This window comes from Chiloscyllium plagiosum, chromosome 33 (genome assembly GCF_004010195.1).
Source record: "Chiloscyllium plagiosum isolate BGI_BamShark_2017 chromosome 33, ASM401019v2, whole genome shotgun sequence".
NCBI classification, from domain to species: Eukaryota; Metazoa; Chordata; class Chondrichthyes; order Orectolobiformes; family Hemiscylliidae; genus Chiloscyllium; species Chiloscyllium plagiosum.
This window is the reverse complement of record NC_057742.1, coordinates 9,940,626-9,964,299: the sequence shown is the minus strand read 5'-3', so window position 1 is coordinate 9,964,299 and position 23,674 is coordinate 9,940,626. Positions and strand designations below refer to the sequence as shown.

The window sequence follows — 23,674 nt, the reverse complement described above, 5'->3', positions numbered from 1 at the left end:
CTTTATGATTCTATGAAACAAAGCTATATAAAGCACTCGATTCCAGTGAGTGTTAAGAGTTTTACCTTTTAGCAGCAAGGGAACAAAAGGAATAAGTGGAGGCTTCATCCTGGCGATGGCGTCTCTGTAGGATTTATGGTTGCGTGAGGGATCCTGGTAAAAAAAAGTCAAGGAATTTAGCTGTCAGCCATTAGGTACAATGAAATCCAGAACAACCAGCGTGAAAGAGCTACCTTCCTGATTATCAGACTGTCTCTTCCTGGTACAAAGCTTTGCATTGTGTCACAGGTCAACAGAGACTGGTTTGTGCTGTTTGGAATGGTTTCCCCTGAGTAAAACAGTACCAGATGTGGGTGTAAATATTTCACTAAATGTGGTCCAATGACAATGTCCACTCAATGAGAGGCTATGACATCAGCCTCCATACTATTCAGAAGCTGACAGATTAACATCAAAATAAAAGGCAGGGGGCGCTCCTTCCTCTTCAATGGATCAAGGAATCAGAGAGTAAAAGCTTACCAGATGGTCCCAATCATATTTGGGGAATTTTATAGGGGGAGCCTATTTCAAACGTTGACCATCGCTTGTCACCCTTAAATCAGGCGAGCCCATGTTGAGAACACTTAATTACGGATGCCCAGGTTTAAGAGTGCTGCCCCCCTCAGGACAAGAAGTCCCACTTTCAAAGACTGCTGGCTAATCTGATTGGCTGGCAGCTCTTATAGACCCAGTAGCGCCACTGTACATTGTAGCAACTGTTGGGATTGGAAGGAGTTGTGAGAAGGTCTGAAGATGTCTTCTTTTGGATTAAAGTTGAGGGGCTTCAGATGTCAAAAATGTAGGTTTTCATTACTAGAAAAATCTAGCTGTCCCATGGCTACACTCAACAAAACACCCATTTAATTTTACACAGTCTTTCTCAAACAGCACAGAAACAGACCCTTCCCTCTAATCAGTCTGTGCCGAACATGATGCCAAACTAAACTAGTCGCACCTGCCTGCTCCTGGCCCATATCCCTCCAAACCTTTCCCATTCATGTATCCAACCGAATGTCTTTTAAACGTAATTGTACCGCCCGCTACTTTCTCAGAAAGTTCATTCCACACATGAATCACCCTCTGTGTAAAACATTTACCTTTTAAGTCTTTTTAAAATCTCTCTCCTCTCTCCTAGGGAAAGGATAACTACCATTAGCTCTATCTACACCTTTCATTATTTTATAAACTTCTATCGGATCGCCTCTCAACCTCCTACCCTCCAGCAAAAAAAAAGGTCAAGCTTTTCCAGCCACTCTTTAAGGAGGAGCTGAGGGAATTGGACAGGTCGACATTGGAGACCCCAGTGAGGGTAGGGTTATAAATGCCACAGGGTCAGGAGGTAACAGAGAGAGTGAGGAGGGGAGGGTCTCACAGTACCTCCTTTGAGTGTGATTTCAGCAGCACAGAGGACTGTTGGTAGTCAGCATACAGTAAGTTCCATCCTGACTTCTGCTGTGAAAGTTGTCACACTGGCTTTGCCTAGCCACAATACTAGTATTATTACTCTGCCACAGTATTATTACAACACAGCAGAATGAGGAGTGCAAGCGACCATTCTTTGATGACTTAAGGGTCTCAGTGTTGAGATCATTACTGGACACAAAGACCCCCAGCATCAAACCTGACACCTTATCTGCAAGACCCCCAGCATCAAACCTGACACCTTATCTGCACCTTCCTGAACATGGGGGTCAAGTCAGGGGCTAGGCAGAAAGACAGAGACCTGGCTACACACTTATCTCATCGGTCACCATTCCCTGGCTTCAGATAAGCTGGTGGAGGGGCCATAAAAAGCACCCCCGTTTACAGGAGCCAAAGGACTCCTGCTAACTTCCTAGCAACGCTGGTGACCATGTAGGATTGGGGTGAACGCCTCCTTCATGGTGAATGAGCTAGACCAGGAATTCCTCAACCACTGAGCCAGACTGTCTAACCCAGAGTGAGGGGCAGTTTGCTACTCACCGTTAAGCTCTCAAATTTCTGGAACAGCTTTTTGCATTTTGCAGGCAGTTTCTGTAAAGCAAACAAAATAAAATGAGAATAAAAATGGTTTGACTTCAGATAGAAATTAGAAACTCAGTTAAGAAGAGAGAGATTTCGGAGGTTTGTAGGATTTTTATTGCGTTTTCAGTATGGGAAGTGACCCTTTGGTCTATCATGTCTATGCTGGTTATCAAACATCTATCCTTTCTAATCCCATTTTCCAGAGCTTGGTCTGGAGCAATTTTAAGCGTTTTTATCCAACAAGTTCTTAACTGTCCTGAGGGCTCTTGACTCCACCACCCTTTCAGGCAGAGAGTTTCAAACTCCCACCACCCTCAATTTTCCTCCAATCCCCTCTAAACCTCTCACTCCTTGCCTGAAAACTGGTTTGTCTAGTTACAGATCCCCCTACTAAGGGGAAGTATTTCTCCTTATCTACATCCCTCCGGACTTAGTCTATATCAATCAGGTCCTCTCTCAGTTCGAAGGAAAACAACCACAGCCTATCTGTTCTCTCTTCATAGTTGAAACGCTCTGGCCCAGGTAACATCCTGGTGAGTCTCCTCTCACCCTTTCTCGTGCAATCGCCTTTCCTATAGCACTCCAACTGCGGACAAATTAACTCTTTATACAGCTCCATCATAACTTACATGTCTATCTATTCAGTACTTTGATTAATAAAGATACCTACTCCATATGCCTTCTTAATCACCTTATCTACCTGCCCTAGATAGAGTGGATGTGGAGAAGATGTTTCCATCAGCAGTAGGACCCAAGGGCGCAGCCTCAGACTGAAGGGAGGAACCTTTAGAACTGAGATGAGGAGGAATTTCTTCAGCCAAAGGGTGGTGACTCTGTAGAACTGTGGAGGCCAAGTCATTGAATGTCTTTAAGACAGAGATAGAGAGGTTCTTGATCGGTAAGGAGATTGAGGGTTTACAGGGAGAATGCAGGAGAATGGGGTTGAGAAACACATCAGCCATGATCAAATGGCAGAGTTGATCCAATGGGCCAAATGGCCTGATTCTGCTCCTTTGTCTTATGGCCTTATGCAGAGCAAATGCCTGTGTGACAGCTTCTCAAAGGGCTTCTGAAAATCCAAGCACACCACATCACCAGAAAGCCTTTAATGATGCTGCTACAGATTCCATTAGCACTGACTCGCACTCAGATACTGGATATGGGTTAAATAAATCTCAGTTCTTCAATGACAGGATGAGTGATGAACTTGTGCCTGGTTAAGGAGCTGGGATTCATTGCTCACTGATTTTATACCCCTTCCTGCCAAGAATTCCCAGCACAGAATTGGCCATGCTGTTCCACACAAGCCTGCTTAAAAATTACAGCTTAAAAACACGGGGTAGACCATTTAGGACAGAGATGAGGAGAAACTTCTTCACCCAGAGAGTGGTGGCTGTGTGGAATGCTCTGCTCCAGAGGGCAGTGGAGGCCTAGTCTCTGGATTCATTTAAGAAAGAGTTGGATAGAGCTCTCGAGGATAGTGGAATCAAGGATTATGGAGATAAGGCAGGAACAGGATGATCACCCATGATCATATTGAATGGTGGTGCAGGCTCGAAGGGCAGAATGGCCTACTCCTGCACCTATTGTCTATTGTCATATCTTTCCAAGTCAGAACGACGTGTGGTTTGGAGGAGAACGTGCATCCACCCCCAGGACAACATCTTTGCTCATCTCCTCTATCCAGACCTTTCATGATTTTGTTCATCTCCATTAAGCCTCCTCTGAATCTTCTCGTCTCCAAAGGAAATGGACCCATGTTCTCCAATCTGTCTGCAAAACCGATGCTCTTCATCCTTGGAAACACGCCCATGAACCTTTTCCGAACTCTCTGCATTGCCTTCAAATCCTTCCTAACGTGCAATACTCAAAACTTGATGCAATAATCTAGCTGGTGCTGAATCAGTGTTCCTTTACAATTAGTTTGAATTAATCATATAGTAGCAACCTATGCTCGAGTAACCATGACAATGGGTGCAAACAGCTCAGTACAGTGTGTTTAGGCACAATCTGATTGTTCGGCGAGCCACTTACCTCCCAGGTCAGGCAGAGGCGGCTGACAGCAGCATTGCACAAGCCCATGACGATGGCAAAAAACGAGAACAGGTTCTGCTTCTCCTTACAGCTGGAAGGTGAAGGGAGACGTTAGGAGTGACATGGATAAACAGGCAAAATACTGCTGCGTACCGGGGAGGGGAAGCTCAACCACAGTATTTTCCCACAGCTTTGAGTCAACTTCTGGTTATAGATAGCACCTCCAACGTGTAAAATGCCCCGAGGTGCTCCACGCCTTGGTTTAAGGAGCAGAGTTGTCACGTCAAGAAAAGGAGTAACTGAGTGACAAAAAGCTTAATTGAGAAAACGTTTTTTGTGGACTTTTCATAAAGATGAGTTGGAAGGCCAGAAGGGCTTCACAGGTGACATTGGAAGACAAAGGTTTCACATGTCAAAACTCTTGGTTTTAACAACTAGTATTGAAAAATCTAGCTATCTCATGGCTATATTCAACAAAACGCCCATTTAAGTTTACACAGTATTTATATAGTCACAGTCATACAGCACAGAAACAGACCCTTTAATCCAGCCAGTCCATGCCGAACATAATCCCAAACTAAACTAGTCCCACCTGCCTGCTTCTGCCCATATCCCGACAAACCTTTCCTGTCCATGTACTTATCTAATGGTCTTTTAAACACTGTAACTGTGCCCACATCGACCAGTTCCTCAGGACATTCAGTCCACATGTGAACCACCCTTTGTGTAAAATATTTGCCTCTTATGTCTTTTTTTAAAATCTCTCTCCCTCACCTTAAAAACACGCCCCCTCTTCTTGAAATCCCCAATCCTAGGGAAAAAACACCCGCACGGTGGCTCAGTGGTTACCACTGCTGCCTCACAGCGCCAGGGACCCGTGTTCAATTCGCGCCTCAGGCAACTGTCTGTGTGGAGTTTGCACATTCTCCCCGTGTCTACATGGGTTTCCTCCGGGTGCTCCGGTTTCCTCCCACAGTCCAAAGATGTGCAGGTTAGGTGAATTGGCCATGCTAAATTGCCGGTAGTGTTAGGTGCATTAGTCAGGGGTGAATCTAGGGGAATGGGTCTGGGTGGGTTGCTCTTCGGAGGGTCGGTGTGGACTTGTTGGGCCGAAGGGCCTGTTTCCATACTGTAGGGAATCTAATCTAATCTAGTCCCCTCATGATTTTATAAAGCTCTATAAAGTCACCTCTCAATCTCCAATGTTCCAGTGAAAAAAGTCCCAGCCAATCAGCCTTTCCTTATAACTCAAACCTTCCATACCCGGCAACATTCTGGTAAATCCAAAACTTCCAAACAATCCAAAGCTTCCAAAGCATATCAGAGGTGAGAGATGAAGGTGGGTTGTGCAGTTACACCTTTGCCTGTAAAGATAGGATTTGAGGGAACTTTTACAATTAGGGAGAGAAGGAATGACACAGAGGAGTTTAGAATGGAAACATCAAAGATCAGGGCTGGACTCAGCTGAGGTCTGAAATGGTGGAGCAAAAGGAACAGGCATGTATGGGAACCAGAGTAAACCTGATCAAAGGCAAAATAACAAATTCCAGGACAGAATTTTGAAGAATTGCACAGGAGTTCCACACAAGGTCCAACTGAATATTTACCTTTTAACTAATGTCACTAGAGCAGATTACCTGGTGGGAGGCTGCAGTGCATAGATTGACTGCCACGTTTCCTACATCACAACAGGGATTACACTTCAAACAATTCACTGGCATTAAGGGCCCTGGAATATCCCAAGGCCATACAAAAAGTTAAATAAATCAAAAATAAATGTTTTATTTATTTCAAATGCAAAAACACAATGGAGCAGATCTCAAAACGTGGGGAGTGTGTTCCACCTGGGATTCATTCACTGTAGCAGATAGAGGTCATCAATCTCACTACAGTTCAGAAGTAGGACGGAGGCACAAATTAGGGAGTAATTGTATTGCTGGACACCCCCGCAGAGTACACAACCACACAGTGGTGTTCAAACTGCCTCTGCTTGTGACATATAACCTTAGCATTTTACATGGTCAGAAAATCATGTGCAGCACAGGACTGACCTTCCTTTCAATAGTCTCAGGCATCAAAGATCAGTGTTAAATCAGCAAAGTCTCTTTTAGAAATGTGTTTACATTTGTAAAGATGCACATATTTGGATATGAACTAATTTTTCCCGTGTTAATGTGTCATAAATTATCTTAATAAACAAATAATTTAATATCTTATTTAGATAAATCTATTATTTAATAATTACATAATTAAAAATGTATATATATTATTTAATGAGCTAATGATCAATTTCCGATTTCTAGCATCAATAGTATTCTCCTTGTTTGATATTACTACTGGTTATCTATTGTCCATATCCCCATCAGTGTTAGGTGGTGGTGAGAGCAGAGTTTATCCACAGAATTGATTATCCCTTGTGGATTAACAGCATGTACAGTCCACACAAACAGGATCGCTGCACTGAATTTTCCTGCACGCTGTTGTGGTGATGATAGTGACAGCCCAATATCTAATTCCTATCGTCAGAAGTCACACGACACCAGGTTATAATCCAACAGCAGTGCTTCAAAAGCTTGTACAAAGTTAAAAATCACACAACTCCAGATTGGAGTTGAGTGATTGTGGAGTATAGGATTGTAAGATCTTACAATCTCCAAACTCTTACAATCTTATACTCCACAAACACCTGATGAAGGAGCAGCACTCTGCAAGCTAGTGCTTCCAGTTAAACCTGTTGGACTATAACCTGGTGTTGTGTGATGTTTAACTTTTTACATTCCAGTTCAACACTGGCACCTCCATACCAAAAACTTATAGTTTCAAATAAACCTGTCAGACTCTAACCTGATGTCGTGTGGCTTCTGACTTTGTCCATCCCAGTCCTACACTGGCACCTCCACATCATAATCCCTATTGGTTTGCGATAGAGAGAAGTTTTACTGATTCATTTCAACTCCACACGTCTGGATTTCCAGTGTTGACATTTGGGTTTAGCTGAATGGGCGCTGAGGGAGCTGTCGGTTTAAGGAATGTGCACTTTCTAGGACAGGCCTCGTCGTGTAGGTGACTGTACGCCACCCACTTGATGATTCATAGCTGGCACTCACTGGGTGGAGCCAGTCAATGCAGGACATGGGGCCCCTTCAGTTCAGTGAGTGGCAGATGTTGCGGTTGCTGTGAAATTAAAGCCGCCGATTATCTTGTGTGATCTGTCTAGACTGTCTGCAGAAAGTGAGATCTGATTAATGAGTACTCCAAACACCTAATCATAAACAGCATCCTTTATCTCAACTGCTTTGGTTCATTCACCAGCCAAGAGCGATTTTTATCAGTTCTGGTAAACTTTCTGTTTCTTTCACGTCCCCCGGGAATTGTGTTAGAGAACAAACCGCATCCTGTACCTTGTTGAATGAGTGGTCGTGGGACCGAGCAATAGGAGCTTGTGGCTTTGGTCGAATCTTTCCTGGGAGAGATTTTTAATCGACCTGTCCAGCTCTGGAGCAGATGCGACTTGAACCCAAACCTCCTGGTTCAGAAGTAAGGACACTACCATTGTGCCTCAAGAGTCCCTTAAGTTTTCTTTTTATTTTTGTTCAGGGTGGTGCTGGCTAGGCTATCACTCATTGGCCATCTCTAATTGTCCAGGGAGCAGTTAAGAGACCATTACATTGCTGTGGGTGAGTCACATACAGCAGGCCAGGCAAGGTCAGCAGATTTCCTTCCCTGAAGAGCATTAGTGACCCAGCCTTGTTTTTATGGATAACCAGCAATGGTTACATGGCTGGCATTAGGTTACTTTTCTCAATTCCAGGTTTTTAGTTAGTTCAAATCTGATGTTAATCCTTCTCTTTATAATGTGTCAAAGGGACTGTTTGACCAACAATGGTAAAGCAGGAACAAACTTGTGAATAACAGAGGCAACTATCTTAACAACAGGATTAGTTTAGTGTATGACAGCAACGTGTACAAGCTCCATTGGCTGGATAGATTTAATGACGAAGGAGCTATGGAAGACATGGCTGACATTGGGACCTAGAGCTGGACTCTCTGATTCTCACCCAAGGCTGTGCAACATCAGCAGAATAGGAGGAGCCGAATGCATTTACCAATGTTGACCCTTGCAGATTCAAAACGTAATACTAAATATTTCACTTGCTCTTGATCTATAAGATAAGCTGGCACCATGCCCGAGAACCAAGCTGAATTTGAAATGCCAATGTCATGCTCAGGTTTCTGCATTAAGGTCAAAAGCTAGCAAACTGCAGTAGGAACTTTGGCTGGTTTTATTTTCCTTGGGCATTGAGGTCAGTAGTAAGGGGCACTACTACGGAGATCAGTGAAAATGACTTGCAGTTATGTTGCAAGGGTCACATCCTCAGGACTGTCCCTAACCACTTCATGGTCAATAAACTATTTCTGAAGATTTGTCATGGTAGTTATCGTGACAGCCTATGCATTCCCAGTCACGAACTTTCTCTTATGATTTTACATGATACGGGTATCACTGACAAGGCAAGCATTTGCGGCCTATCCCTAACTACCCTTGAACAAAGTGGCTCACAAGGCCATAGGTCATTTCAGAGGTCAGTTGGATCTGGTGTTAGATGGAGATTCCTCCCCAAAAGTAAACACCTTCAAAATTAGTTTCAAGGTCAACATTAGAGACTGGCTTTCAATTATAATAATTCAATTTAAATTCCACCAGCTCAGATTTAAATGTGTATCATCAGAGCATTATTCTGTCTCTCTCAATCACAATGCGACCGCCTTTGCTCTCAGACAAGCAAATTAATCAGTTTCTAGTTGCGTCGTCTTAGACATGAAGCTGGCCACTGCTGGAGCACCCATCTTCTAAACAGTGCCACAAGACCTTTTATGTCCAATAGAAAGATCCCATACAAAAAAGCAGCATCTTCAATACAACTATCAGCAATACAAAACTCAACTCAACAAAGCATCGTTCTAAATTCTTGTAGCTGGACTTAAACTCTCAACCTCATGAGCCATAAGCAAGAGCACTGAGTGTGCCAAGCTGACATTTACTCAGCACAGGCAGGATGAAGCACCAATGAGTCACCCAAATTATTTTACAACCAATTTCAAATGATTATAGGGGTGAACAGGACTGGCATTGTAAGCACTGCCCAACCCCACAGTGAGTAAGTTAATAAAATCGACAAATAATTGATTTCTAATAGTCGAGGGAGGAATATTTGACCATGGAGAAGTCCTTGCTTTTATTATTTTTTATCCATCATTTCTATCCAGAACAGTATTTGAGGAACAGGACCATTAGAATTGGGTAGAGAATTAGGTCATTCAGCACTCTGAGTCTGCTCTGCTATTGAATGAGATTATAGGACAATGATTAACAGTCACAGCTGACAACGTGGTGGTAAAACTGTAATGTTACCGATCTGGGGTCGCGAGTTTTCTCACCTCCTCTATCACAGACACCAACCACACTTTGTGAACCCAGGTGAGTACTTACAGAGCTGCGATATTAATGAAGGTTTTGAGAAGCTGCACTCGCTTGCCCAGGCGTTCACACATCAGTATCTCGGTGGCCACCCAGTGTTGCACCTCACTGCACCGTTGCAGCACCAACTCCAGGTTTGCTGTTCGCCTCCGAATACTCTCGTTCCGGAAGACGTAATGGATCAGCTCCAGCTGCAAAGAAATCAGCCAGCGTATTAACACAAAGCAGAGAGAGTTCACAGTAAACACAGGCCATTTGGCCCATTTAGTCTCTGTCAGTGTTTACACACTATGTAAGTCTCCACCTAGACCCCTCCTTATCTTTCCATTCCTTTCTCCTCAGTGTTTATCCAGCTTTCCCATACATACTGTTTTGATAAAAATAGAGATTGCTGGGAAAGCTCATCAGGTCTGACAGCATCTGTGGAGAGAAATCAGAGTCAATGTTTCAGGTCAAATGACTCGCTGAGGAACAACCCAAAACATTAATTCTGATTTCTCTCCACAGATGCTGCCAGACCTGCTAAGTTTTTCCAACAATTTATATTTTTGTCTCCACATCCACAGTTCTTTTGATTTTTATTTACTACTTTTTTTGATACACCTTCCCAGTTTCCCTACGATATTAATCAATAACTTATTGTTCAAATTTGACCCTTCAGTGTGTTGAAAGTCTGACTGGCAATGCCAGCATTTGTTGCTCACCCTTAATTGACCTTAAATGACCCTCAAAGGGCACTCACATCTCTCTGGGTCTGCAGTCACACGTAGGCCAGGTCAGGTGAGCACAGCAGATTTCCCCCCCCTCGCAACATTAGTGAACCAGTGGATTTTTAACACAATTTGATGATGGTCACAATCATTGAGATGAGCTTTCACTCCCCAGCGATTCATTAAAGTGTATTAATTGATGGAATTTAAATTTCCCCAGTAGCTACAGAGGGTTTTGAACTTGTGTCTGCAGAGCATTAGGCTGGTCCACTGGGTGACTGGCCCTCTGTTTCCCCCATTAAATGCTATGACAAGGTGAGGTGTGAAAACTTGCAGGAGGCCAGTACCTCATGCACGCAGTTTAAAAGCTCCCAGTCAAACGTTGTGATCTGGTTAGCCATTTCCACCATGTTCATTTCATTGATTTCTGGTCCTTCGTGATGGAAGCGTTCGACAGCTGGTGGAGGGACCTGTGAACCAATGAGATAACGGAATCAGAACAGAATCATCATTCACATCGCACATTAGTCAGTGATACATTTGTAATCATTTTAAACAAGGATGCTGGCTTCTATCTAATACTGAATGCCATCAATGTAGCTTCTGAAATTATAGTGGAACAAAATAGCTGCTAAACAAATCGATGGAGAATAGCCATTTCTAAAGCCTATGCTTCTCTTTACGTTTATTGGTTTTAGTGTTATTCCAAAGTGTACGCGTCACTGACAAAGAACATGTGTGTGGAACCTCCAAAGTTATTTTACAACCAATTTCAAATGATTATAGGGGTGAACAGGACTGGCATTGTAAGCACTGCCCAACCCCACAGTGAGTAAATTAATAAATCAACAAATAATTGATTTCTAATAGGCGAGGGAGGAATATTTGACCATGGAGAAGTTTTATTATTTTTTATCCATCATTTCTATCCAGAACAGAATTCGAGGAACAGGACCATTGGAATTGGGTAGATAATTAGGTCATTTAGCACTCTGAATCTGCTCTGCTATTGAATGAGATCATAGGACAATGATTAACAATCACAGCTAATAAACAGCATCTCTGACCATGCTACACCTCCTCAGAGAGGTACTGAAAATGTCAGCCTCGAATACAACCTAATTCCATCAATGTGTGAATCTTTTTCACTCAGGCACTGACTACATCTAAAACAGAACTGGTCAAGCCAGACTTAAGATAGCAACGTTACAATACTTCCCAAAACCAAGTCTAGTCCTGTTCTCAACACATAACTACTGTCCCGACAGGAAAAGCAAAACAATGCTTGCATTTACACAGCACCTTTCACGTCCATTGGATGTCCCAAAGTCCTTTACAGGCCAGCTTCTGAAGTAGTTTGGCAGTACAGACCAAGTATTGCTGACAGAGGACACACTTTGTTGGTAATTTTCATCTTGCAATCAGCAGGAGACTTTACAATAAATGACAATATAGAGGGGAACTAAGTGTTTATAATGCAGGAGAAGAACATTTGGATTGGTTGGCAGGTAGGGATTGGCAGACACATTACCATTGAGAATGCACCAGATGATTGACAACTAACTATCAAGTGTGTTCAAATTTAAACCAGTCAGGTTGGTTCTGATTGGTAAAGACAATGCCCTGAGCAGTGAACTGGACAATGGTTATGCCTGTTTTGTTCCATTGAACCAGGTGCTATGTTTGCACGTTCTTTCTGCCTGCAAAGAACAAAGGCTTGCACAATAATATATGTGGTCTTTAAGCACACGCATTTGTACCACACTATGGGCCCGACAGACATCTTCAATGTATCTTTTATCAATAATACTTTGGAAGTGTAGCCAATGTTGCAAAGTAGGAAACACAGTTGTCAATTTCCATAGGAATTACATTGGTAATTTACTAAACATTTTAAAATGTTGACATTGTAAAAGGAAATGGTTGAGTTTTCAGACACTGATATACACATTATTTCCAATATTATCGTTTATATGTTCAGCTCTGTGCTTAACAGCTCCAGGCATAACCCTGATGTCTGTATGATCGAGTTAACGATTGTTTTCTCTGAAAATGAGGTGGGGGTAGAATAAGATAATTACAGAGGCAGTGACGGGTTGATTAAATACAGGTGGTTCTTCTATAGCGGGCTGGTTGCGTTCTTGTGTAATAGAAAAATCGTGCTTTAGAAACAGCACTTAAAGTGTTGGCAAAGTAATCACATTGCATTGAGAGTTTGCGTTTAGAAACAGTGTCCTCAGTTCATCAATTACATTACAGCGAATTGTAATTGTTCACAAAACACAGCAGAACGACCTGTACATTGCATTACACTAATTAGTTCAGCAGCTTGGGACAACCTTGTTCATAATCAAGATTTCTAGAAAGAGTGCACAGGACATGTATTAATTGCGTAAACAGAATTCATGTAATTGTTTCACTCAGCTGTTCTGGTAGCTTCGCCTCAGCAAAAATGAGTAAATTCTAACAGTTACTTTGATGAAAACATGGACATTTACAATCTGTTCAAACTCTGATGGTTTACTTCATCAATTAGGATGTAGCAGTGTAGCTATTACTTTTTTAATATATGGTTTTTCCTAGATTTCTTCAGGAGATGCTGTACAAGAGCCTGCTTTATACCAGTGTTCTGTTCATTTGGTCATCCAGCAAGTGGGATCCCCAGCATTGAAAATGAAAGGTGCTGTCTGATTTGGGATTGACGACTGGAGAGAAGTGATTCTGCCTCAGGAGAGGGCCAGAATGCAGGGTCTTTGTGGTGAGCTCAGCCAAAATGGGAATTGAACCCTGACATCACTGTGCATCGCAATCCAGTTTACCAGCCAACTGAGCTAAATGATGTATTTCAGTAGAATGGGAAAAAGTGAGGACTGCAGATGCTGGAGATCAGAGCTGAAAATGTGTTGCTGGAAAAGCGCAGCAAGTCAGGCAGCATCCAAGGAGGAGGAGAATCGACGTTTCGGGCATGAGCCCTTCTTCAGGAAGAAGAGCTCATGCCTGAAACGTCGATTCTCCTGCTCCTTGGAAGCTGCCTGACCTGCTGCGCTTTTCCAGCAACACATTTTCAGCTATTTCAGTAGAATAGCTATCAAACTCAAGTTCTTGCCATAACCATACTCTCCCAGTAGGAAAGGTAAAGGTTCTGAAGAAGGATCAATGCACCCAAAAACTAGATTCTTTCCACAGATGCTACCAAACCTGCTGAGTTTTTCTAAGAATTTCTCTTTTTGTTGAAGCAAAAATACTTGCATTTATATAGCACCTGATATTAGCTAACTCAGTACCAACAAAGGACTATCAATCACAGGTTTAAATGCTTTTGTTTGAACTCAACAAATTATTTCGCCACGTTGTTAACAATAAGGAAGCAAAACATTTGTAAACACAATTCAAAGATGTTCTCCAAACCAGACCAGCAACTTATTTCTAAATTAATCCTGTGCTTTCCCTGCATGTTAGATGGATAGATTTTTAATTTGTCATCGGTTTTCGGGCGGCATGGTGGCACAGTGGTTAGCACTGCTGCCTCACAGCACCAGAGACCTGGGTTCAATTCCCGACTCAGGCAACTGACTGTGTGGAGTTTGCACATTCTCCCCGTGTCTGCGTGGGTTTCCTCCGGGTGCTCCAGTTTCCTCCCACAGTCACAAAGATGTGCACGTCAGGTGAATTGGCCATGCTAAATTGCCTGTAGTGTTAGGTAAAGGGGTAAATGTAGGGGAATGGGTGGGTTATGCTTCGGCGGGTCGGTGTGGACTTGTTGGGCCGAAGGGCCTGTTTCCACACTAAGTAATCTAATCTAATCTAAAAGGGTTATCAGGAGAGGCAGATGTAGTGGAGGTCAGGCTGAGTAAGGCCACAATTGTGTTAAACAGTAGCGCAGACTTGAGGGGTAGAATTGCCTCTTCCTGCTCCCAGTTCTTATGAAATTCTCCTCATTCCAATCGCTACTGTCGCTACTAGTGACAGGAAATCACGTCACACATTCATTAGGAGCAGAACTAAATCAGTGGGCCCCTCTAGTCTGCTCTACTATTCAATAGGATTAGGGCTGATCAGATATATCCACATCCCTGCCTACCCCAAAAAGCCACTGCCTCCCTTATTAGTCAAGAATCTATCTCTGCCTTTAAAAGTACTCAGTGGCCCTCCCTCCACCGCGCTCTACAGGAGAATTTTCACAGACTCATGATCTTCAGACAAAAATAATCTTTCATTATTCAGTCTTAAAGAGAAGATTCATTATTTTTAAACTGTGAATAAGCTAAGACTTTTCTCTCTGGAGAGGAGGAGGAGGAAGAGAGGAGGCCTGATCGAGGTATACAAAATAATGAGGGGAATAGAAAGAGTAAATAATCAGAGACTTTTCCCCAGGGCAGGATTGACTGATACGAGGAGTCATAGATTGAAGATATTAGGAGGAAGGTATAAAGGAGACATCAGAGGTAGGTTCTTTACGCAGAGAGTTGTGAATGCATGGAATGAGTTGCCAGCTGCGGTGGTGGAAGCAGAGACATTGGGACATTTAAGCGACTGCTGGACATGCACATGGAGAGCAGTGAGCTGAGGGGTGCGTAGGTTTAAGTTACTATAATTTACATTAGGATTAAACCTCGGCACAACATTGTGGACCAAAGGGCCTGTTCTGTGCTGTACTTTTCTATGTTCTATGTTCCCTATTTTAGTCTCTCCACAAAGGGAAACATCCTGTCAGCATCCATTCTGTCAGGCCCCCTCGGAATCTTCTCTCTCGAGTAGATCACTTCCGATTCTTCTAAACTCCAGTTTGAACATTTCATCACGTAATAACTGCCTCATTCCAGGTTGGACTTTGGTTAAGCACAGTTCACTATAAAAAGATTTGGGATAGGTGGGGCAGTTTTTGCACAGATGACTGGTGTTATCTGGCATTTGCTAGCACAAACTGGCACTGTCCTCTATTCCATTATTATTACTGCTTTCATTACATCTACTCTTGATTATTCCAACACATGCATGGCTGGTGTCCCACATTCTACCTTTTATAAACCTCAAGTCATCAAAACCTTTGCTGCCTGTGTTTTAATGAGTTGCAAATTTTGTTCCTCTACTGCCCCTGCACTTGACCGATTCTCAGTCAAGAAATACATTATCCTTCATAGAATCATAGAAGCCCTACAGTGTAGAAGCAGGCCATTCAGCCCATCACATCCATACAGACCCTCTGAAGAGAATCCCACCCAAACTCATCCCCCTATCGTATCCCTGTAACCCAGTGTTTGCCATGGCCAATCCATCTAACCTACACATCTTTGGAGTTTAAACTCTCATTATATTTTGTCGATCTCTCCATGGCTTTACACCTACCAGTTTCTGTAACCTTCCATGGCTCCGTGTCATCAACAATCTTCTAATCCTAGACCCTTGTGCATTTCCAATTAAATTACTTCACCCACTGGTGGTCACACCTTGAGTTGCCAAGGCTCCAAGTTCTTTATTTCCTTACCTTGTTTTTCTCCCTCAAGTCATACCTTAAACAGTTGGTCATCTGACCTAATATATTTTTGTGGCCAGACGCCATGTTTTATTTTAGAGTGTTCCTTTATAGCACCTTGGTATATTTCATTAAACTAAAATCTCTACATAAATACAAGTTGTTGTTGTAATGTAATCAATATTTTTAAGTTAATCTCACTGCTCCTTTTTTACATTGTTTTTAAGTAAATTTGTCCTTACTCTACAATTTCTGTGGCAGGAAGAGAGTTTGTCTAATACCTCCTTTGCCTGTATTTACATTATCTCCACTTCAAACAACATTAACAATAACATCTATATAGTATTGAACAACGTTCCAAAGCATTTCCCAGAGGCATTACTAAACAATATTTGCTATCAAGCCATGGCCATGAGGAACTAAAATTTGGTGGAAAAGATGGGTTTTATGGAGAGTCTAAAAGGAGGAGAGCTAGAGGGAAAGACAGAGAAACGTCCAGAGGTGAGGGTGTAGACAGGAGGTCTTGTGCAATGGGCAGTGTCCTTACCTCTGTGCTAGAAGCTCCCAGTTTGAGATCTGCACTAGGCTGTGGTGGCCATGGAAGATGCACTTTTAACATGGCCAAACATCTGGTTGTCAGCCTGTCAATCCCTTCAATACACCCAATGGTGAGCAGCAGAGACTCTTGGTCAGCAACCCTGCAGAGGGATACGGCAAACCCCTGCAATACTTTCTTCATCTGGTCCATCAGTCCAATGGAAATCCATGGCCCAGCCCTCAGAAATGAGACTGGAGGAACTAACAAATGAGACTGAAGGAAAGACACATGGGATGTAGAAAGTGGAAGGCATGGCCATTGATGGTGCAACATTTGGGAGGCAATGGTACTATTACTAGATTATTAATTCAGAGACCCGAGTCATCATCTGGTTCGAATCCCAACAAAGCAGGTGGTGGGGCTTGGATTCAATTAAACATCTGGAATTAAGAGTCTAATGATGATCATGAATCAGGAAAAACCCATTCACTGATGTCCTTCAGGGAAGGAAACTGCCATCCTGGTTTGGCCTACAAGTGACTCCAGACCCACAGCAATGTGGTTGACTCTTAACTGCCCTCTGGGCAAATAGGGATGGGCTATAAATGCCATCTAGGCAGGGACACTCACAGCCCGTGAACAAATTAAGAGTAAAATTGTAAAATGCAGATGCTTAAGATTCCAGAAATGGAGGTGCAGAGGTTTCCAAAGATTGAAAAGGTTACAGAGACAGGAAAACATAAGACCATATTGGGATTGAAAACATTATTGGATAGTTCTGAAATGTAGTGGGAGGTTTCTGTCTCACCAGAGACTCCACAGATTCCTTTGTACAGGCAAACAGGTGAGTGTTAACGCCCAAAGTGGTAAACACGGAATCTTCGTCCAACCGAAACATTGTTTTCTCTGCAAACAAAAGTGAAAAGAAAGTGTTTGAGGATCATATTGGAGGCACAGGTTCAGTGTTACTATGGCAGCAAAGAATCAGAAGATGAAAGTGCATTAGGGACCTTTACCAGCCTTCGCTGACTGCTCTTGAGAGATTAAACTGGACCCATTTGAAATTTCCAATTGGACAATCATCAACTTTGACTTCCACCTTTTCCAGCATTCAATCTCCCTTTTAAATAAATTGCACTTTCTAACAAACGTAACATAATATCCCGATCACCGTGACATCATTCTGCTCTAATCCAGCCGCTGATTCTTTGAACTTAGAGTAATTTGAACTCATCAGCAGGACCTTTGTGTGGTTCCTTCTTTTACTGTGACAGTCAATGGTCTTGTTGTTGATTCCTAAATTTCAAATACACCGGGGGACAACCATTCTCATCTCTGCACTGAAACCCTGCAAATAAGTTCAATAAGGTGCAACTCCTCCAGTCAACAAATATCTAATTCCGAATATCTGATAATCTGATGCTCCTGCCTGCTAATGTTGGAAACAGTGTTGTCCAGTTGTACTCTCACCACAGAATCAGAGGGTTGTGGGATGCAAGATCCCTTCTGCAGTCCTGAGCCCACAACCTAAACTGACGCTCCAGTCTATTGTACCAAGAGGGTGTTGCACTTATTGGAGGGGCTGTCCTTCATAGGAAATGTTAAATGGAGGCCCTTTCAGGCATGAGGATAAGCACCTCACCAAGACCTTCCCCACACTTACACTACTTGCCTTTAAACAACCGCCAAACCTCAAACAGATCATTGTTCGTAGCAAACTGCCTGGCTCTCAGGACAACTCCATACAACCCTGTCACGGTGGACACTGCGAGACGTGTCAGAGTGTGGACATAGATACCACCATTATGCATGGGAACACCTCCCAACTTGTACATGGCAGGTACTCATGTGACTCAGCCAACGTTGTCTATCTTATACGTTGCAGGCAAGGATGCCCTGAGACATGGTACATTGGGGAAACCGAGCAAAGGCTACAACATCGGATGAATGGGCACCGTACAACAATCAACAGACAGGAATGTTCCCTCCCAGTTGGGGAACACTTCAGCGGTCCAGAACATTCGATCTCAGACCTACGGGTGACCATCCTCCAAGGCAGACTTCGGGACACGCAGCAGTGAAAAGTGGCCAAGCAGAGGCTGATAGCTAAGTTCTGTACCCATAGGGAGGGCCTCATTACAGGTGACCACCATTGCACTATACATACACACACACACAGACACAGACACTCCTACACACACACAAAGGCACTCCTATACACATATACACACGGACACACATATACACAGACACCTACACACACCCTTACAGACACACACACTCCCATACTCTCACATGCACCCCCTCACAGACTTAAGACACTCTACACTCACTACACACATACACATACACTCTCTCTCACACTCACAACCCCCAACCCAGACAGACAGACACAGACACACACACGCACAGACAAAGACCCATATGCACACATATATTTTGTGGGGTGAATTTGTACTTGCAGGGTTACATTGTACTTTGCTCAAAAACTGCATGAATTCATGTAAAACTCCGTTATCGCGCTTTTTAGATTAGAACAAATCTAAACATCACGGCATAGACAGAGAACACAGGGGGCTAACACCTTCAACATATTGTCTAGCTATCACCATTGTTAACAGCTAACCTGAGAATGCAACTTTTTAAAAAGGAGGTTTTGTGATTTACACATGAAAGAAGTGAAACTATCACTGTATTCAACAGATGAAAGACTTAACAGACAATCAATTTTTCAATGTATAATTTTAGTTACGTCACACTGTAAATTTTTGCTATAAATTCTGTGTGTTAGGATTGAGCCCTCCACTATCACCTGATGAAGGAGCGATGCTCCGAAAGCTAGTGTGCTTCCAATTAAACCTGTTGGACTATAACCTGGTGTTGTGTGATTTTTAACTTTGTACATCCCAGTCCAAATCTCCAAATCCCCCGGCATCTCCAAATCATACACTTTATTGGTTGAAAAGTGCTTTGGGACAAGCTAAAATGATGAAAAGCACTAAATAAATGCAAACTTTCCTTTCTCTTCTACTCCTTTTCAACTTGGTGATGAACTTCACCACCAGCCTTGGCCCACAGTCAAGGGACTCTGTAAATTATCCTGAGACTTAATGATGACAGATTGACTCATTCGTAATGGATACTTCAACAGTCAACAACATGTTGTAGTTCAAAGAGTTTTGTGCAAACAGAGTTCTCTCGCAGGTGTGAGGAGAGAGAGTTTGACTCTCAGGCACCCTTTAAAGATTTTGGTTTGCAGAAAGCACTCTGAGCAGGTTCAGAAACTAGAGGAAATGGCATAATAATGTGAAAGTTACCCATGCCCCGGGTAACCCAGAATACATGACAGCTCACCAAATGCAGTCAGTGAGTTGCACCAACATTACTGAGTATCAATTACATAAGCCAAACATGCAAAGAGCAAGGGTTTAGGCTAAATGCACAACAAGGTATTATTGAGAAAAGAAGCATTTTGTCATAACTTGTCATCTTCCTCTCATCAGGACAATATGCAAGAATAGAGCTGAAAATGTGTTGCTGGAAAAGCACAGCAGGTCAGACACCATCCAAGGAGCAGGAGAATCGACATTTCGGGCATGAGCCCTTCTTCAGGAATGCCCGAAACGTCGATTCTCCTGCTCCTTGGATGCTGCCTGACCTGCTGCGCTTTTCCAGCAACACATTTTCAGCTCTGATCTCCAGCATCTGCAGTCCTCACTTTCTCCTCCAATATGCAAGAATACAAATGTAAAGGGGAACAACATTTTTTATTGTATGAGAAGAGAGTCTTAATCCATCTTTTGTGCTGACTGAATGTCCCGGTGAGGGCAACACACAGCCTTGATGAGTTTAACCGTTTTCAAGCAACACTCATGGTTCATATGTCCAGATGATTATTTGTAACAAGAACATACCCCCAGATGATCTTAAAGCGACCAGCAACAAATTCTTGTGCACTGGTTCCTTGGACTCTTCTTCAGAATGTTGAAGTTTTTCAGCTACAGCCAGCACAATCTCCTGCACCGACGCTGACAGTCGGCTCTTGATGGTGACATAGGAGTGATCACTCGCGTAGACACGACAGAAAACTGATGGCAGAGGGGGAAAGAAATGAAGAGATATATTAGGGTAACTCAAGTAGAGGTGAGCATCAGGACAACACAAGAACCAGTAACAACAGAAACAGAAACAACATGCAATTATTTCTACAAAGTGTTTAGCTTTCAGACTCTACCTACATTTAGAATCATAGAATTCTTACAGTGCAAAAGCAGGCCATTTGACCCACTGAGTTCACACTGACCCTCGAAAAAGCATCCCATTCAGACCCACCTCCTATCCTTGCATTTCACAAGGATAATCCACCCAGCCTGTACATCCCTGGTGAATCGAAGTAACCTGGAAATCTTTGGACTGTGGGAGGAAACTGATGCACCTGCAAGAAACCCATACATATATGGGGAGAATGTGCAAACTCCACACAGATAGTCGCCCAAGGGAGGAATCAGACCTGGGTCCCTGGTGCTGAGATGCAGCAGTGCTAACCACTGAGCCACTGTGCCAGTCAGTCTGCCTGTACCTGGCTAAATACAACTGTTTGGTTGTTATAACTGAGGACCTCCAAGCAGTGAAGGGCTCAGTCTTTACTCAGTAGGTCTTGTGGTGCAGTAGGTAGTGTTCCCGAGGACCCAAAGCTCTGGGTCTCACTTGTTGGCCATGGAAACTGCATTGGGTGAACCAGTTGGTCGGCAGTGTGTAAATCCTCCCCAATCCACCTAAAGAAGAGCAGAACGCAATGGAAAACCCTTGCAGGACTTTATCCAATAGAGTGGACCTATCCATCAGGAATAAGGACTGGAGAAGTTAAACATTGAACGCATTAACGTACTGAGACATAATGTTGCAGTCTGATCCTCCGTAGGTAATTTTAATCAACCTCTTCAGAAATGTTAGTACAAATTCTGACCCAGATGGGACTTGAGGCCAGGTCTCCTGGCTCAAAGAGAGGGACACTACATTGTATCATTTGCTCCTACATGCATGGACTCAGGTAAATCCTACTGCATGAATATAATAATTAATATACATTAACTCTGTTTCTCAAAATAGCTTTTTACATCTAGAATTGTATCATTGGTTTTCTGGATAAACAATTATACTTTTGCTTTTGACTGAATGGAGTCACATATTTGGAATGCTATGTCAGACTTGTACCCCCTCTAATGTTGAATCATCAGCTGCCTTTGAATGTGAACATCAACATTCCTGACTCAGCAAGTGAATCATTCCTTCTCTGTCACAGATCAGTACAAACCTATTCAACATGGATGTGTCTTCCACCCCTATAATATGGGCTGCTTCAATTGCAATGGAAGCATTTTACCTGTCTAACATGGGTATAGTTTAGTAAGTTTAGTAAGAGAGTTCGCCTGGTTCAGCTCAACAGAGCCCCCCATACAGTAACAATGGGCAGCTACTGAAACTTACTCTCATCTGTACCACGGAGAGGCTCCCTCTGCTGCAGGCAGATGTCAGTACGACTGAAGTGACGGAACAAAGGTTTAACCTGTCAGAGGGCAGAGAATGTTAGACAGCAAATACTTTCCCATCTCCTAAATATCAAGGAGTAGAATTTCTATCCATTAGGATTCACAAATCATTGAGTATCTCATCAGGAAAAGGCCAAGGTTTCTTTGCAGAGCACAGCAATTCAAACTGGAAAGGCTGCTTGGCACATCAAGCTTTCTTTCTCTTTCCCGCATTGTTTATCTCAGGTCAGCTCCCATTCACATTCCAAGAGCAAATTGTAATGCTTTTCTTTAGAATGGAGTTGCACCAGATAAAAATGCCTATCAACAGGCCACATAATCTGCTACTACTTTTCCTTCCTTTTCAGATTCTACCTGGGGACCTGGCTTTAATTGCTGCACGTATTGCACACTTTATGCTGTCTCCTCTGTGCAGCAGGTTCAGGTGGTATTCAAGGTCAAAAGCATCACCTCGGATAACACTTTAGTGCAGTGAGAAAGGAATGCTGCACTATGTGATGTGCCACCTTTCCAGGGAGATGGTAAGGGAACACCATCTGCTTGTTTGAATGGGAGATGAAAGATCCCACAGCTTTAACTGAACAAGAATAGAAAGAGCTCCCAGTGTCTATCTGTATTTGCTGCACTATGTGATGTGCCACCTTTCCAGGGAGATGGTAAGGGAACACTATCTGCTTGTTTGAATTGGGAGATGAAAGATCCCACAGCTTTAACTGAACAAGAATAGAAAGAGCTCCCAGTGCCTATCTGTATTTTCTCCTGTTCTTGTTTTGAGGAGATGTGCCATGGATCTCCACTGGATTGAAACATGCTTCCAGGCAAAATACTGCAACAGTTTATCACTGCCTTCTGTAGAATGGCTGACCAGGAACCTGTTCCAATCTCCATCATGTGTACTAGAAGGATTGACTGGCTGACAATCAGCCTCTCAGAGGAGGTGATGGTCTAGTGGTATTATCGCTGGACTGTTAATCCAGAGACCCAGCTAATGTTCTGAGGGCCCGGGTTCGAATCCCACCATCGCAGATGGTAGAATTTGAATTTTACCTGGGGTTAAGAGTCGTTGCCAATCGTAGGAAAAACCCATCTAGTTCAGTAACGTCCTTTAGGGAAGGAATCTACCATCTTTGTGTGGTCTGGCCTCCACGCGACTCCAGACCCACGACAATGTGGTTGACTCATATCTGCCCACTGGGCAATTAGGGATGGGTAATGTGCCACAAGATTGCAAACAAACTGAAGTTACCACATGGTAACAGACCACTCATTCCAACCAGCCCATGCCTGGGATTATCCACCTCATGATTATGCTGACCTGTTCCCAAATGTCTTTGTCCCTCCTTCTTTTAGCCATCTACTTAATCAAACTTTGAGTACTGATAAAGTTTCAGAGTTTGTAGCTGGGGGAGAAACAAAGTTCCACAGTTTCATGTCTTTATACATAAAAACTACTTCTTGCTCTCTTCTAAATCCACTAATTTTAATCTTATACCTACATTCTCCTTAATCTATCACTTAGTTAACTCACCAAAATATCTTGACCACTCACTCCTTTGAGTGGAATCGAGCTGTGCAAAAGGTGACTGCCTTTTTTTTGTTGACAAAATGACGGTGACTACACATCAAAGCAGCTTGTTGACAGCTAATGAGAAATTTCACGTGGCTGTAATAGCAAGTTTTTTCATCATGTGGTCAAAGAGTTGGAGGGCTGAAGAGGTCATGGTAAGAATTCTCACTGCCACAGTGCTGTGACCTCTTCAGCCCTTAGATTTAGATTAGATTAGATTCTCTATAGTGTGGAAACAGACCCTTCGGCCCAACAAGTCCACCATGCCCCTCCAAAGAGAA

At 43.0% G+C, this 23,674-nt stretch overlaps 1 protein-coding gene across 2 annotated transcripts in view; it reads right to left on the bottom strand.

The window, feature by feature from the left end:
* rapgefl1 (Rap guanine nucleotide exchange factor (GEF)-like 1) overlaps positions 1-23,674 on the bottom strand; it is a 107,460-nt gene that overhangs the window by 11,718 nt on the left and 72,068 nt on the right. For both annotated transcript variants that reach the window (XM_043674880.1, XM_043674881.1), the window contains 8 exons: positions 21,765-21,843; positions 20,192-20,365; positions 17,086-17,183; positions 10,614-10,736; positions 9,569-9,747; positions 4,078-4,168; positions 2,002-2,052; positions 66-153 (listed from right to left, as the gene is read on the bottom strand). In XM_043674880.1, coding sequence (XP_043530815.1) covers positions 66-153; positions 2,002-2,052; positions 4,078-4,168; positions 9,569-9,747; positions 10,614-10,736; positions 17,086-17,183; positions 20,192-20,365; positions 21,765-21,843 — 883 coding nt within the window. The remainder of the gene's footprint in view (positions 1-65; positions 154-2,001; positions 2,053-4,077; positions 4,169-9,568; positions 9,748-10,613; positions 10,737-17,085; positions 17,184-20,191; positions 20,366-21,764; positions 21,844-23,674) is intronic.